The sequence below is a fragment of the Poecile atricapillus genome, chromosome 3, assembly GCF_030490865.1.
Source record: "Poecile atricapillus isolate bPoeAtr1 chromosome 3, bPoeAtr1.hap1, whole genome shotgun sequence".
NCBI lineage: Eukaryota > Metazoa > Chordata > Aves > Passeriformes > Paridae > Poecile > Poecile atricapillus.
Genome location: NC_081251.1, coordinates 36,168,378 through 36,184,905, shown reverse-complemented (window position 1 = coordinate 36,184,905; position 16,528 = coordinate 36,168,378). Strand labels below are relative to the sequence as shown.

The 16,528-nt window shown below is 39.8% G+C and overlaps 1 protein-coding gene across 2 annotated transcripts in view; it reads right to left on the bottom strand.

Annotated features, from left to right (window-relative positions):
* Positions 1-3,877: 3,877 nt before the first annotated feature.
* ORC3 (origin recognition complex subunit 3) overlaps positions 3,878-16,528 on the bottom strand; it is a 34,727-nt gene continuing 22,076 nt past the window's right edge. The window contains exons 14-20 of one of the 2 annotated variants that reach the window (XM_058836365.1): positions 14,961-15,094; positions 12,490-12,575; positions 11,918-12,015; positions 10,874-11,015; positions 6,701-6,817; positions 5,549-5,628; positions 3,878-4,440 (exon numbers count right to left, since the gene is read on the bottom strand). In XM_058836365.1, coding sequence (XP_058692348.1) covers positions 4,335-4,440; positions 5,549-5,628; positions 6,701-6,817; positions 10,874-11,015; positions 11,918-12,015; positions 12,490-12,575; positions 14,961-15,094 — 763 coding nt within the window. In that variant the 3' untranslated portion in view covers positions 3,878-4,334. The remainder of the gene's footprint in view (positions 4,441-5,548; positions 5,629-6,700; positions 6,818-10,873; positions 11,016-11,917; positions 12,016-12,489; positions 12,576-14,960; positions 15,095-16,528) is intronic. The other variant, XM_058836366.1, reaches the window with a different exon arrangement.

Sequence of the window (16,528 nt, the reverse complement as noted above, 5' to 3'; positions counted from 1 at the left end):
GAACAGAGGAGTTTGAGTTGAAGCTGGTAGGTTAAGTTGGTCATTGGCTCATGCTTGCTTATGGTATCAGAGAAGCCTTTATGAGCTCTGCTTCTTGAACTCTTTCACTTAGGAGTGAGATTGAGGGTTCAGAATTGGACACATTGTCCAACAGTATCAGTATTTTCTGCTCGCTTTCTTGAAACCTATCTTGCCTAAATATTTGGGTTATTACTACTTTATTTTCAGAATCCCAGAAATGAGAAATCTCTGCTAGACTCCCCTCTCAGGTCTTCTGTCACTGAAGATAAAAACTCTCAAGGGCTGTAATTTCTGTTTGTCTGCATTGAAGTCCTCAGTCCCTCTTCTTTCTGCTCCTCACTTTTTTGACCTTTTATTAAGTTGCCCAGGCTAGGAAAATCACTGCTTCTAGGTGGACCACCATGCAAATTTTGACATCTTCATAGATCTAATATATTTCCTGTGTTCTTATCTTTTCCTTTGGGATATTAAGATTTATAAATAAGAAGTGATGTCATGCTAGCACGCAGCCACTTCTGTTCTGCTCCAAATTGATGCATAATAAGCAGTCTTGTGGCAGATGAAAAGCATGACACTGTGGGTGCTGATGTATCACAGCTGTGGTTGCTTAATTCGCGCCTGTTTTGGAAACGAGGTTGCATTCTTTGAAATTTTTCATTTTTTTAACCTGCTGCTTGTTCTGTCTTGGGCTTCAGACTGGCTCCTTTTCCTGATCTCAGTGCCAGTATCTGGTGTGATGAATCACACATGAAAGGCTTGTTCTAACAAGAGACACTCTTCAGTAGGAAAATGGTTGGCAACTCGACGGGCTGTTGAAAAAATTAGGGAAATTGGGGTACTCTGAGGAGCTGGCTGGTGCTTGAAAACAAACAGGCTTTACAGAGCCTTTTAAAACGCTTTTAAGTCAAGGAGAAATGGGTACAGATCAGTAACTACGCAGTTCTCAGTGCTACATTTTGTGGTGGCCACGTATAGAATATTTTTTCCATTTGTATGTAACTGCTGTCTTGTCCAAAAGCCAAGCAAGCTGAGAACAGTTAGCTGGAACTTTGAACAGAGTGAAACCAAAGATCTTGGTTAACCTGTTTTTAAGGTACTGATGTGTTTATTTTCTTTCGAAGCAGATCTCATTTCTGTGTACTTGAAAAGCAGCATGTACATCCTGTGTGTTGATTTTTGTGTCTAGATGTGAGAGCATATAACCATAAGATGATTCAGCATTTTTCAAGGTTGCAGAGGAGGGAGATTTAAGCAATCCTGTGTGCTGATGTTTTGAGATTTGCCTGTGTACTCTTGAGCAGCGTGACCAGTCACAGATTCTGCTTAAAAAACTCTGTTTTGTGAAATATCTCTTTGTTCCTGAATTGGGAATTGGGAAGGATTTAAGCTTTCTGATTCCACAGCGGGGAGAAAAAAATGGAGGCTGGTAAAGTATTTAGAGTTTATGCTCTTGCTAACCAGTGCTTGTGACTTTTGTATTGGAAGTCATTCTCAGTGATGAAATGGCTTTTACAGGCACCTGGGCTGTTCTTATAGTTTATTGCTGTTGTAGGCTTCAAGATAAAAATTAGAAAATTTGTGTTTGAAACCAGTAGTGCAGTAGTGTAAAGAGGTGTCAAAGAACAGCACCTGTAACAGTAGAGGAAAAGGGTTGGAAAATTATTTTAATGAGTGTTAACTTGGATTCAGGTCTGATTTTTGGCAACAGTTCTGTTGAAAGATGTGGCTACCTAGGAATATGATGAAAGTTAGTTGAGAGGTGAGACTTTACACTGGAGTTTTGTGATGACTACAGACATTAGCACTTGGGGTGGTTTTTTGGTCCTGTTTTCTTTTAAGTGAACATTGCAGACTGAAGATTTTCTGGAATATCTGCAAACATGCTATTAGTATGCAGAGAGTCGTAGAAACTACTTTTTAATTTTCCAGTTGAAATCTCTTATTTTGGCTAAGGTATGTGAGGTATGTCTCAGCTGTTACTGATGTTTGTTCCAGATTCAGTGATGTTAAGCTCTTTCCAGGAAGGTAGGACTGACTGCAAAGTCCAGCTTCTGAAGAAAGGTGAACTAAATTAAATTTATGACCAGTTTAGTTTGTGTTTTTAACTGTTCAACCTTCTTCCCCTCCTTGCTGAAGAAAATGAAGCGCCAAATACAGAATTAAAAGATTTGATCTGAGAAACCGTATGTAGCACAGCAAATGTGACTTTAACCGTACAAATCTGTTATTAGTTAAAGGGAAGAAACAGCCATTAACTATTAATTTTACTGTTTTAATGTCATGTTGCCTGCACATTTGGGGATTAAAGGCCACACACTGTTGAGGCTGGTTTCTCTTTATTTCTGAACATTTTTACCCTCCAGGGATGTGAAAGACCTGGGGTGAGGTTAGCAGAGGGGGGTGGCAGGGGACAGCTACACAGCAAAGCACTTGGCTTCCTGTCCTCTTGCACATCACAGAGACATTTGGTGCTGCTCCCTTTCATTCGTCAAGTGTGTTTGCAAGATAAACGGGGTGAGGTTCAGGAAGGCGGGGGGGCGGTGTTTGGCTTTCTCCTTTGCTGAAATGTCTTTCTGCTACTGGAAAGCTGTATATGCTACTGAACAGGTCCCTGAGCATGCTCACCAGGGAAGAATGGGAATTTTTTACCTATGTCTTGGAACTTTCTCAAGTGTTCCACTGCAATACTGAAAATTCATGCTCTTGAGGTTTTTGTCATTGTTTCTCTAGTTTTTATGTTCTGGCAGAAGAGTCTGATAAGCTCCTCCTCCTCCCCTTCCTGAACTGGCTGGAAGCATTTAGAACCAGACCCCCACTTAAACACGGCAGGATGTGTTGCTGTGACTGCAGTTCCTGCAGTTGGAAAATACACAACTTCTACCCTCTGAACTTATTTAAAACAAGTCTGACATCTCTTACTTACATTCCTGGGGAAACAGCTGGGTAAGTTACTGGTTCTTGTAACAGGACTTCCCAGTACAAGATCTGGTTTATGGCAGTGACTGTTTTTGGAGCTCCAGGCTGAAGTGCCAGTGCAGTTAAGTAGAAGCATCTGGAGTCTACTGATGGCTAAACGAGGGAGCACTTCAATGCCTCAGAAGGAAAATGAAGGCTCTAATCCCTTCTTGGTCAACTGAGGATGTGTGGAAGTTCTTTGGAGGTAGTCTTTTACAATAAAGTAATTGCCACTCAACTTTGCAGTTGTCTGGCAGGGACAAAGTCTGAACACCTCTCTTAACAGTAGCCCTTTCTAGGGGGGTGGTCAGGCTGCCCTGAAGTCCCTGCCCTTACAAAGCTGCAATGCACCTGTCAGAGCCCTCAGGAGCGTTTACAAAAGCATGGCAGATGCACTGCTCTGGAGGGCAATGCAGCTTTTCCCATGGCTGAAGAGCAGTGCTCAGACACCAGCATAAACACATTTGCTCCTTAAATGCAGTAAAGAGAAATGGTTGGCCTGAGAAGGCTTTCTGAAGATCATCACACGAGCAGTGCTGGTACATGCCCAGCCCACACTGCCTTTCACACAGCTGTTTCCTTTGCCGGCATGCAGCACTGACCCTCGGCAAAGAGGGAAGTTACAACATGTGCTTTAGGTGGGGGTTTTCCTACCTTCCACCTGAGTGCTCAAGTGCAGTGTTCTCAGTCTGTGCTGACACGAGTTCCTCTAACAGCAGAAGTCAGCTAGTGTCCATCAACTTACAGAAAAAAGGAAATTATTCAAACAGCTCACTTTTGCTCTTAACAAAGAGCAAAACTTTGTATCTTCACAATTATTTTCTTCCCTTCTCTTTCTCAAGGAGTTTTTAGGGCTTTATGACCAGTTTCAAAAAAGACACAGCAGAGGCTGAACATGGAAGTTCATTGTCTTCTTTAGCAAACTTGTTTTATTTATTTTTAAATCTTGTTCAAGGATCAAGGAGGCATTTAATCATAATGACTCAAATCCTATCAGCATATAAGGATGTTAATAATACTGCTTCATCACTTCTGTGGCTTACACAGCCAGAGTTGTCCTTTTGGCTTGCTAGCCTGAGTTGTAGCAGTGGACTGTTAAACATGACACATCAAAGAAGATTGAAACTGGCACAACAACACAGTATTTGGAACATGAGCATTAATAGAGCAGAACATTATACAAGGATGATGAACATTTAAAAAACCATCTCTATTCAAGCCTGCCCAGGCACTCAGGATGCATCTCACAACATTCAGGCACCACTGACTTTGACTCAGGATGCAGTTAGTGAGGAGTGGTGTAGTGGGAGCACAGCCCTTGCTGTGTTGGGAAGGTTTATCGGCACCTTGGTGGCACTTTAACAGCCTCCCCACGTCAGCCTTGCCACGTGGTCAGTCTTCTGCTTGCTGGGCTTTATGAAGCCCAGGAGCTCCAGTTCAGAAACGGCTCGAATAAAGCGAGCGCTGGACATGTCAGTGAAGGAAAGAAAACAAGTTCACTTTTTGTGACAGTGACAGAGACACTGTTCTCTTCTAGGAGGGCAGGATTTCTAAGTCATGGTGAGCACAGATTATACAGTGTGTTGCACAGTAAAATTGTTGGAAATAAGGGCAGAGCACAAATTGCACAAATCTTCAATCTGATCAGTACTTCTGCCACATGCATACGACGTGACAGCAAAGGAAGAGTTCCTTCTCCCACTGCTAAGAGAAGCTTAAAGCCAACAAACATACCAATTTTGTAGTGTCTCAGAAGAATTTCTACTTTTATGTCCCTTGACCAAAAACTAGATAATTATACAGATTTTTTCTGAGGTTTCATGGCACCACCTTCTACTTTTTATTCATTCTGCCTCTGTTGCTGCCTGCCTGGCATGGTGTATAGTCCCAGGTTTGAGAATTTAATTTATTGTGAGTGACAATTAACAGGGGTGCTTGTAAAAAAGGAAAAGCCAGGAAAGCCAGATATAGTATTAGAGCATGTAATTATCCTTCATTTAGTTAAGCCTATTTTTGTACAACTATTCATTTCTTCTGTATGGCAGCACTACTGCTGTAGCCATGAGTTTTGGTTATAATGCTCATCTACTAAATATTTTTCAGACCTCAGTTCAGGATCAGGACAAAGCAAGAAGCAGAATGGGTATCCTGTAGAAAGTAAATTCTCAGCTCTAAGGTACTGGAACATAATGAGTTACTGCTTCCATTTCTCCATCTGCTCTCTAGGTCACAGCCCTCCTCCCATCTGTTCCCCAGTACTGCTCCACCCCTATCCAGCAGCTATATCAACTCTGATGACTTAACCAAACCAAGTTTCAACTTGTTTTATGGACTTTTGGTTCTGTTTCAGACCCAAACAACTCCTGCAGACAAAAGCTGCTTTGTATATATACTCCCAGCCTAACTATTTCAACTGATCTATTTCTTCAACATTTTCAGTATATCAAGGCTGTTTGAAGTAATTTTTCTGAAATTAGTTAATCAGTCCACATGAAACTGTATTTTAAAACCCATTGTTCAAAAATCCTGTAAGCTTTTCCATGTCAAGCTTGAGAAAAATGAGAAAGGATACTGGATAATATCATCCACCTGGTCTGAAGAAGCTGCATCTCCATTTGGTTCCTCAGCTGCCGTCACCACAGTTGAGAAAGCCTAGAAAAGGAAAAGCAGCACAGATTTATTCAGTTCATAGACAGACAGATCTGCATATAAAATAGTGAGTTCTGAGCTGAAGGCTATCACTCAGGGTGAATAAGATCTTGGAAGAAGAACTCTAGGAGAGTGTCAGTTCAGCAGCAATCAAAGAGGTTACACATTACCATGGCAGGAATACAGAATGCAAGACATCACTCTGTGAACTCGTGTGCCTGCATTTTAAATCTCAAACAGTTCCAGGTGCTGACCTGTTCTCAGCAAAACTACAGAACGGAACAAAAAAATCTCAAAGTGAGACTGCTTAAATATCCTGGGGAAATGATAGAGCTAAATTGGCTGAGAAGAAATCTATAAAACTGAGGGACAGCAAGAGTCTGGGTAGGAATATACAATACACAAGCAAAGCAGCAGCAAATTAAACACTTGTAACAAGTAAAACGATTATCCTCTAAACCGCAGGTAGTTAAGCTACAGAGTTTCTTGCAGAGGATGCTGTGGTTGCTAAAATATATTGGTAATGACACCCAGGTAGGTTTACAAAATATAGAAGAACCACTTAAATTTAGGAAACCTTAGAACTAAAATATGATTGTTAGCCAGGGAGACTTTATCATATTAATTGATATGAGAGTATACATCATATGCTCTCTCTGCTTTTGGCTACAGTATGAGACAGGTTGTCATGCTAGAAGGACCCAGGCTTTTCCCTGGCACAAGCATTCTCTCCAAGAGCCCCACTTGCCTGTTTCCATAAAAGTGTCACAGAATACTTAAAAACAAAGACAAAAATATGAAAGGCAATTTTGTTAAGCACAAAGTCTGATCTGTGCCAAACGTAAAATAGAAGCAGAAGCAAAGTAGTTTCATCACAGAGTAACAGAGCTAGAAATAAATGACGCACAATAGAGAAAGACTTATTGGAGTTACTATGGGTTCTCATGGTCTTGTGGACCAAGGTATGCAATGATTTAAACTGTCAAAATGGGCGCTAAAGAAAAGTAGACATGCAGCAAGAAGATAAATGAGAATACTGAAAGCAGGTAAAGGCACTGTTTGCATCATCACATACCTCTAACCAATCAACGAGATTAATCAATCTGCCACATTCCAAATGAAGCTTATACACTATGCATATGTCAGGGGCTTTATTAGAAATGCCTCCTCCATCACATTTCAAAGCTTCATTCTGATGAAAAAAAATTGAAGGCAGTAACTTTGATCAGTGTCTAATCTTGAGCAATTCTAAGGGCTAGAGAAAATATTATTTCAGGTAAGTTAGATAGTAGGTATTTTAAGCAAATATTTACTGTTTGTGTGTTTAATGGCAAGTTGATGGTAAAAAATAAACAAAACAAAAATGAGAAACAAACAGTAAAATAAGATGCATACTGTTAAAAAAAACCAACCAAAACCCCCCAACAGCTACTTCACTTCTGGCGTTTCTTCTATAACATTTCTGCAATATCTACTGTAATGAGCAATTATCTGATTATGCTTCCATGCAATTTTTTTTGCTAGTTCTGTTTATATATGAGAGAGAAATACTCAGTTTTATGGAGTCGGGAGAAGAAACTAGTCATGATTTGCCATGTAGAAAATAGGAAAGTATCCTTTTCCCACAGCCCCCTAAAAAGGAAGAGGAAGACTTACTATAGATATGTTGTATGTACTAAAAATAATTGCTTCTCTCATCTCAGAGTTTTATCTTTGATTAACAGTCACTTATCTCTGGTTTGAAACTCAGCATCTGTAAAGGCAAAAGTCTAATTTCTCACTAAGTATTCTAAATTTCAGGAAATTCATGGTATCATTAAGGTGGGAAAAGCCCTTAAAGATCATGTGAGCCCAATGATTAACCCAGTACTGCCAAGGCCACCATTAAACTGTGTTCTTTACTTCCACACCTACGTGTCTTTTAATACTCTCCATGGATGGTGAGTCCACAATTTCCCTGGGCAGCCTGTTCCAGTGCTGCTTCTTTCCAAGGAGTAGTTTTTCCAAATAGCCAACCTAAACCTCCTTTGATTCAACTTGAGACCATTTTCTCTTGTCCTGTTGTGGATTCCCTGGGAGAAGCAGCCAACCCCACCTGCCTACAACCTCCTTTCAGGCAGCTGTAGAGAGTGATAAGGTCCCTCCTGAGCCTTCTTCTCTCCAAGCTAAACAAACCCAGCTCCCACAGCTGCTCCTCTTAAGACCCTTCACCAGCTTTGGTGTCCTTCTCTGGACATTCTCCAGCACCTCAATGTCCTTTTTTAAGTGAGGGGCCCAGAACAGGACAGGCACTTGAGGTGTGGCCTCACCAATGCAGAGTACAGGGGGATGGCCACCGTCCTGGTCCTGCTGGCCACAGCATTGCTGATACAGGCCAGGTGCCATTGACCTTCTTGGCCACCTGGGCACTGCTGGCTCATGTTCAGCTGCTCTTGACCAGGACCCCCAGGCCCTTTTCTGTTGGGCAGCTTTCCAGCCTCTTGGATTCAGGTCATCAGCACTGAACCATTCATTGGGAAGTTGAAAAGCCACTCGAACCAGAGGCAAAAGTCTCTGTACAGCTGCAGAAATTTACAGCATTTCATTTCATTTTCACTCTAAGAAGTCAGCTGTCTTAACATGAAAACAAACACTGATCATTCCTTTCAGCTCACAGAAGTTTGTTCTAAAATGCTTTCATATGCTAGTAAAATATGCAAGCAACTTTTGGGAAGTTGTAAAGCAACAACAGACACCTTCAAAAGAAAAATGCTTTTCAAGACAGGAAAAAAGGCTAGGCAAAGAATATAACTTTGCTCAAGAATCTCCAGTTTACCCATAGACCTCAATTCCTGCAATTTTTGAGACTCGGCTCCAGTTTGGACACTGACACTTGAGACATTTCACAATTTCCAGAACACCTAGCAATTTTCAAGTTTATTTACTCTCTTCTACAAGGAACATAAAAGCTGTAGACCTTATTTCATTATCTATCAGTTTCATTACTGATGGTTTCCAGAAAAATCCAGAGAAATGTGGCTAATCCCTCACAATGTTACAATGCTGATATTAATTTATCAGGAACTCAGGAGTATTATGGTACACTCCAGTAACTCAGAAGTGTACCATAATTGTTTCAAATACTCCTGTGTTAGTACCTGGCACACATGAGGTTACACTTCTGGCTGATCTAGATCTAGTGGCTCACCACTGCCCAGAAGGACAACACTAGTCCCTTTTCTTTTTCCCTCTCCTACAGCACCCAGCTCTGTGGTTTTCTGCTCCTCAGGCGTGTGCCAACCCTTGGCATTGATTTTCTAATTTTAAGGTCAGGACAGTTATCACAACCAAGAGAGGATGCAAATTCCAGAGCAACAGCACACTCCTAGAACCAGCTCATCTGTAGCAGCACCTGAAAGATCCGAGCATCCCTTGAGGTAACTGGGCCAAGCCTCTGCAGAGCAGCTGGAGGGAGCTGCAGCTGTCAGTGGGGAAACCTCAGCTTTGAGGCTGCAGCACACGTGTGGTTCCAAAGGAAATAACCAGGCTGACAAGCAGGAAGCTGCCCTACAATGAGCAGCCAGTTGTGAAACCATCTGTACAGCACAGAGCTGCTGCTCCCAAAAGAAGAGAACAGATGTGGGGGCAACCCAGAACACAGCTGATGAGGAATTGCTCTTGCCTGACCCTGCCCCAAAGCTAGGCAGAGGACACACTATACCTTGCTCTGGAATCAACGCTGTTATCCCAAGGATCAAATCCTCTCTCCCTGATATGGGAGCTCTTATCCCAAGTTTCAGCTTATTAAATTTTTAACGGATCAGCGAAACCAGAATTATGCTGGGCTTGGTGCAGTTTTTTGGGGTTCTCTTCTCCCGCCCCGGATAAATCTGACCCTTGGTTCACGTTTTGCTAAATAAATAACTGAACTGGATTCCTGTAAGCAGTGTATCACATATTAATCATTCACTGGTACTCTACTGAAGCACTTTTCTGTCCTGGCCTTCTGGAAGGAACAGTTCTGGAGAACTTTGCTCTGGTCACAGTGCAGAAAAACACAAACCATGCAGAAGTCATAGACAGAAAATATTTGACCCACATGGATTAAAATGCTAAGCAAGGTATCCAGCCAATACTGCTACTGTTAGAAGCTATGCCAAAACCTCACCATCTTCTCAGAAAACACTGGAAATATGTTAAAACATTTCCAAGTACAAAGTACAGGATGACATAGGGCTTTAAATCTTGTCAACTCATCAAAGAGAACAGAATACTTATTAAAGACATCAGTAGTTAAATTTTCTTGGCTGTCCTAGTCATATATTTACAGGTTTTCTAAAAATATATATTACTGAGGTTCATATTAGGTTTCTTTAATGGTCACTTGCTAAGTACTGTTCTCACAAATAAGTTTTGTAAATGCTTTTAGTAATAACCCCTGCACACAGCAAAACTGATAACCCTCATTCAAATCGAGGAGAGTGCCAACAAACCCAATACAAATCAGGCTGCAGATTTCAAAGGCAGGTCTTTATCAGCCTTTATGCTTCCTGATAAGTGTTGGCTTTGACTCAAGTAGTGCATTACTTAGATACAGCTACAACCAATACTTTCTTCAAAATTATGATCTGTTTTTTAAGAACGTTAGGACATAAGAACAACTTCAAGTACCTTCTGTAGTCAAGGACAAAAAGAAATGTATGTACATTACTTTTACAAATCCTAGTCTATTTCTTTCTGTTGGTCATCCTTTCAGTTTGACTTATGAAAGAAGTGGAGAACAGTCTGCTTTTCTCTCCTAGAAAAGGGCAGAGTTAAGCTGTATTTATACTATTTTAATGTTATGACTCCACCTGAACAGCCTTTACCTTACAGCTGATCTACATAGTGAGGACTCAGCAGCAGCCCCATTAAGAAAGTCTCTGGAAAGAGTAACAGACTCTGTATTTTTCCCTGTGGACAGTCATCCTAATTGCAGCAGAGGACAAAATGACTTTTCTGCTACATCTATAGAAGAAAATATCATGGCTAGAACAGCCTCTGAAAAATGGATTCCTCCTACAGAACTCTTTCCAGAATTACCTTCACCAGACAGATTCCCCAGCTCTTTGAACAAAGTCCCCAGTCGCTTATCAGCACTTGCTAATTCTCTGCAAAACAGCTGAATATGTGCCAAGCTTCATGAAACAGCAAAACTCAGCCTTGCACACCATCCTCACACAGCCTTCCACAACTACTCCAGCAGCCAAACAGCCCACTTGTTTCTTACCTTCAGGTACCAGTGTGGGTTATTTAAAGCCGTGTGCAGTGCAGTCCTGGGGGCAGCATTCAAATGCCCTCGGAGAACAGTGGCTGCATTGAAATACACAATCTCATGCAGGGTCCTGTCGCCTGCAGGAACAAGGTATTTTCTGGAAAAGCATGAGGTATGGGGGGAGTGGGGGAGACACAAGCTTCAGCTTAAGGGAAACAACACCAGTCTGCTACAGCCAGACTACAAAAATGCATGTTTCCCATCCAGTACTGAAAAATCTCTGAAAAACAAGATGAACAGCACTGAAATAAACTTTTAAGCAGAGAAGCCTGTTATTATCAACTCTACATCTAATGGATTTAGCATAGAACTCTAGCTGGGACACTGACAAATTCAAAAATAAGTGCAGCAGCTACAGTGCTAACCCAGTCAAGAACTCCACAGATCTTGCTATCCATCTCAAGAGAGATCTCATCACCATGAGTCTCTCTGCTCATCTTTGTCTTCCTATCTGAAGCTTTTTGCTTGGCAGTCATATTTCTGTTAGCTCCTCTGCTCCCCCCACCCTCTATAATTAACAAGTGCCTTCATCTCTTCCCCCATCACAACAAGCCTTTCACTGCAGAGCTGCCTCCAAAACTGCATCTGCTATGGCTTGCTCACCAGAACAGTTCCCAAAATGGACAGGATATCACACTTGACATCTGTACAGTTTCATAAGTAGAACAGATCAGCAAAGATTAGGGTAAAGACTCTTGACTTTATTTTGCTACTTATACCCACTCCTCCCTCAACACTGTCTCAGTAGCCAAAGTAGGCTGGTCAATTCATATCCTAATTATTTCAACTGATCTACTGGAAAAAGGTGCGGTATGTTTGGTTTTGGGGTTTTTTTCAGTTATTATTTTTAGAGCCCTCAAAGAAAGAAGAGGAAGGGGGGGAAAAAAAAGTGTGCCACAAGGACCAAGACACAATTTTGACAAGATGAACATGTTAGTCAAATTTCATTTGCAACTTATGGTGCAAAGTAATGCAGGAATATAAAACAGGAAGGCTCACCTTACAAGTCTGTCTATATAGTCAACAACTTCAAAACGAAGCATTTCAAACTTTGTCAGTTTCTTAGACCTCCTTGATTCCTTCAATTCCAACAAAGTCTTTAAAAAAAAAAAGTGGTGCATAAGACTACATGGGAGGCAGTTATTCTCTGGAGAGCACAATCTGTATGTCTAACATGTATAATTAATTTTTGCTGGCATGTTCTCACTGATGATGTTTGAAATGTAATCATGCAGTTATTTTTATTTAGGCCAATGTATTCAGTTCTCAAACCCGTAGGAGTTTGAGAAATTCAAAGAAATATGTGTTAGGCAGAATGTCTAAATTACAAGTTAAATAAAAAGAAAACATCTCATTTGCATTTTAAAATCCTGGTTTATGATAGATATTTTCTATAATTTTCTATGTGTCAGGAAGGCCTGAAATACATGGTTGGTACTTATTCATTCATTTTTAAGATGAGACACACACAACCCTTTACTCAGAGCTCCAGCAAGCTGGGAAGAATTAACCATGAACATTTTACAATGTTAATTTAAGGAAACAGTCAGTAAAGCCTAGGCAGGCCTAACCTTCTGAAGGTGATAAAGGTCTGTCTTCTTCTGGAGCTCCTTTTGTGACGATACAGACACATCTTGTTCTTGGGAAGCTTCAAAACCTAGAACAAAACTAATGTTTGAAACGTGGGGTAGACTTTTCCAACACAAACCTCTTCAACCAAGCAATCTTCAAAGTACTCAGTATTTCCTTCTTCACACAGACCCAATCACAGGCAGCTTTTGGGTCTTGCATCTTTTAAAATATTGTTAAAAGAGGAGTCTGCTTAGCCAACAGTGATTAAGTAACAATTCAGCCCTGGGCAAAGGCCCAGCACAAGCCTTGTTTAAGCCATCACTTTAATTCTGTTTAGGCCATCCTAGGTCATACTCTCAACATTTGTTAATTGGACAGATTATGACTAGGTACCACTGATGCTTTTGGAATATTCAAAAAGCCACATGCTGCATTTTTTTCCCTTTTCATGTGCAGAAAAATAATGAGTAAGAAATGAGTTCTCCCTACCTAACCCAAACACTGCAACCAGGGTAGCAAACAGAAGTGTACTAAGGTACTTCATTGCCCAGTTTTATTCTCACCTTAATTTATAAGAAAATTTCAGGTTCATGGACATGTAGTTTGTTGATCAATTTCACCAATTAGTCATTTTTAGGTAAAAACAAATCAGCAAAACCTCCCAAAGCACAATCAGTGCTAGGGTGAGCGATAATCAGAACAAAAGGAATCTAAATTTCTTGCCTTACTTAAGATGGCAGATAGAGATTCCACCCACACATCACAGGTAAAGCTCTATCAGCAGTGACAATCATGATACTTAAAAGCTTTTTGGTAACCTGCAGATAATAATTTGGTATCTTCCATGGTCCTGCGGACATTTGTCTGAGTGTTGAAGTCTTCAAATCAGAAAACTTCCTCTCCACTAGTACACCAATATATTTTTTTATTTTCCATATCCTTCAGCTCAAACTAGACTGAATGTGAAGATATTTTGTTTGTTCAAGCCTCACTATTTTATGTTTTTCAGTTCATCAAGCAGTCAGGACAATAGACTTTTTTGTTGTTATTAAAAAATAGTATTTTAGACTATTCTTTCACTCTAAAAGCTCTGTGGGAAATTTGGGTACATCACATTTTTGGCAGATGTCTGAGAATCCTTACTGAAGATCAATATCATTACATAAATATAAAGTAAGAAGTTATCTAACTCAGCAATCTATTCACCTACAGTAAATCTTAACTTCCTCTTCTCACATTTCCTTTGGAGCTTTAATCCACTTTGAAAACAAACTAAGATCATTCATGGATTCAGCAGACCTTGCCTATTTTAAAATCATCTTCAAATCCTACGTGAAAATAAATACTGTCTTTTTTGCTTTATAGTTCTGCAAGTTCTGAATCCTCAGAGTTTTTTTCCTTATTTATTTCCTCTAGGTAAGAACCCAAATACTTAAAAGCCTTTTGCTTTAATTCTTTTTTTCCAAACTAGACAAACCTTTAGTTTTCCATCATATTTCAGATTCCTCAGTGCTCTTACCAGCAGTGATAGATACACAGCTTTTTCAAAGTGATGACCTATTTTGTCTACCACAGGTCTGCTTTTACTACAACTGTTAAAAAATACATGGTACAGACAAGAGCCTTTTGATTCTTCTGGACAACCCTCAGTTAACCCTACAGTGTAATGTGACTATTTTAATTAATATTGACTGCATTTGGGGATTGTTGCCTACTTATCCAAATGCTGTGTGGCAACTACAGTGATAATGAGCTTAATTAATATGTATAAAACAGACCAGATGATAACCAATTAATCTTCAAAAGGCAATCTTTGGGGAGTGCTCCATGATTCAGGGCACACAACAACATTCCTATTTCAGAAGAATGCTGGACTACATCACACTCCTATTTCAGAGAGTATGCAGTAGTTTCAGTTAACCTGCCTCTAAAAGAGAGAAAGCTGCTGCTCATTTGCCTTGCTGAACTTTGAAAGGTGTCCTCTACCATGGACAATCAAATCTAGGGGCTTGATGAGTCACAGCCTGCCAGCAGAGCTGACAGCTGCCACTTGGGGTCCTAGCTCTGAATGTGCAGGGGAAGGAACCATACATACATCTGGGTTAAATACCATGTCATAGGGAACTCTGCTGCTATTTATGTTTAAAAACAGTTTGTTTTTAACAACTGGAACATCTGCTAAAATGCTCAAAATACATGTATGAGAGATTTAGGGGATAATGTCTGCTGATCTGTCCAATTTCTTATCTTATATCACTCTTCCTTATTACAAAAAAACATGAACCACATTCCAGTAGAGAATATGAACATTTCCTAAATCTGTGCATGTATTTAAAAAAAAAACCTGCAAATATGATGGTTTAATACGATAACAGGCTATCTCAGGGAAAATGATCAGATTACTCATTGGTCAGATTACAAAACAGTTTTTATATAATTTGTAATGGAATACATGATGGTACACACCCACCTTCTAGATTCTGAAACTGGGTCAAGAACTCCTTCAAGTGTTTTACTGTCTTATCAAACTCCTTTCCAGAAGATGACACCAAAATTTCCACACATTGTTGGAGCATGGTTACCAAATCAGTCTTATTCAACATCCTAAAAGACACAATTGTTGGCTGAATTTGAAATGCAGAATGATGAAACAGCTTTCCATGTACTTAATTGAAAAAAGTTTTTTAAAAAAATTGAAAAACTCCTTTTAAAAGAAACAATCTCCAAGATTTCAAGCACTCAATCTTACAGCAAGGTCAATTTCTCTCCCTGCTGTCACTAACAGAAAGAAACAAACCAATTAGGTTTGGTGATGATGATAAACCTTTACATTTTCTTCAGAACAATAGTTTTCCTGATTATCTAAAAACACTTGTTGGACATGGGAGTTGCAATTTTTGAAACTATGAGTAAGACACCAAAACGAAAAAAACAAAAAAACCCAATATCCAAAACACAATCATGGTATGGTTCAGAACTCATTCCCAAAACCAATAAATGAAATGTCAAAAAAAAATCACTGTGTAAACTCATCCACAAAACTAATCTAAGAACGTGACTCAGAATGAATGACTCTCAAATGAAATCTCTATGCTTTTTTCCCGTATTTAATTGCTGTAAATCTAACCATCACTAGAATCCCAGAACTATTCAAGTTGGAAGGGATCTCTTGAGATCATCTAGCCCAACCTCCAGCTCAGCATTCACTTACTATTTAGTTATTAGGGCCTTTCCCAAATGTCACTGAGCACTGCCCAGTCTCAAAATCTTAATTTAAAAGATATCAAAGCAATGCTGGTGGTCAGTGTCTCAAGCAGTGGGATTCCATATCAGCTACCTAAAAACTGACTAAGAAATTTACAGAAGAATTCAGAAGAGGCTGGGGAAGCTCTGTGGATATCTGGAGGGCCAAATGCAATTTGAGCTCTAGTTTCTAACTGGCAATTGATACTAAATGCTTTTAAAGGTTAAAATTTAAAACTTCAGTTTATCTGCTTCAGGGCTTTAGATTTTTGCAAAATTACAGGTATTGCCTTCAGATGCACTTGTTTTGCATAGAAAAGTGTCAAGAGCTAACAACAGAAAAGGTGACCTTGACCACACAAAACATTTTGAAAGTGTCTTGTATAATATAATGGGTAAACAAGATAGCCTTGTTCCAAGCCAGACAAAACACTGCAGTTAAACACCCAATATGGAAAGAAGATAAAGCAGATCTGGAGATCTGTGAATGGGAAACAAATTTATTTTCATAGTATTATTCAAAGGGAGACTGCAAGTTCTACAAAAACTTATTTACAACAACAATGGGATTATAGGGCCCAAAGAAAAGGCAAGAAGACAGTTATCACGTATTAAAAAAGTAAAGGATCCTGTGCAACCTTTTAGGTTCAAGATTACTGCCAGGTATGCTAGGTATCAGTGGGGTTAAGATTTTAACTTGGTGAGGAGTCAGGCTTAAAGCAAGAAAGAAGATCTCAGATTACCATAAGGCAGTAAATAAATCTATCACTGATTATTCCGACAAGTTATGAAGGA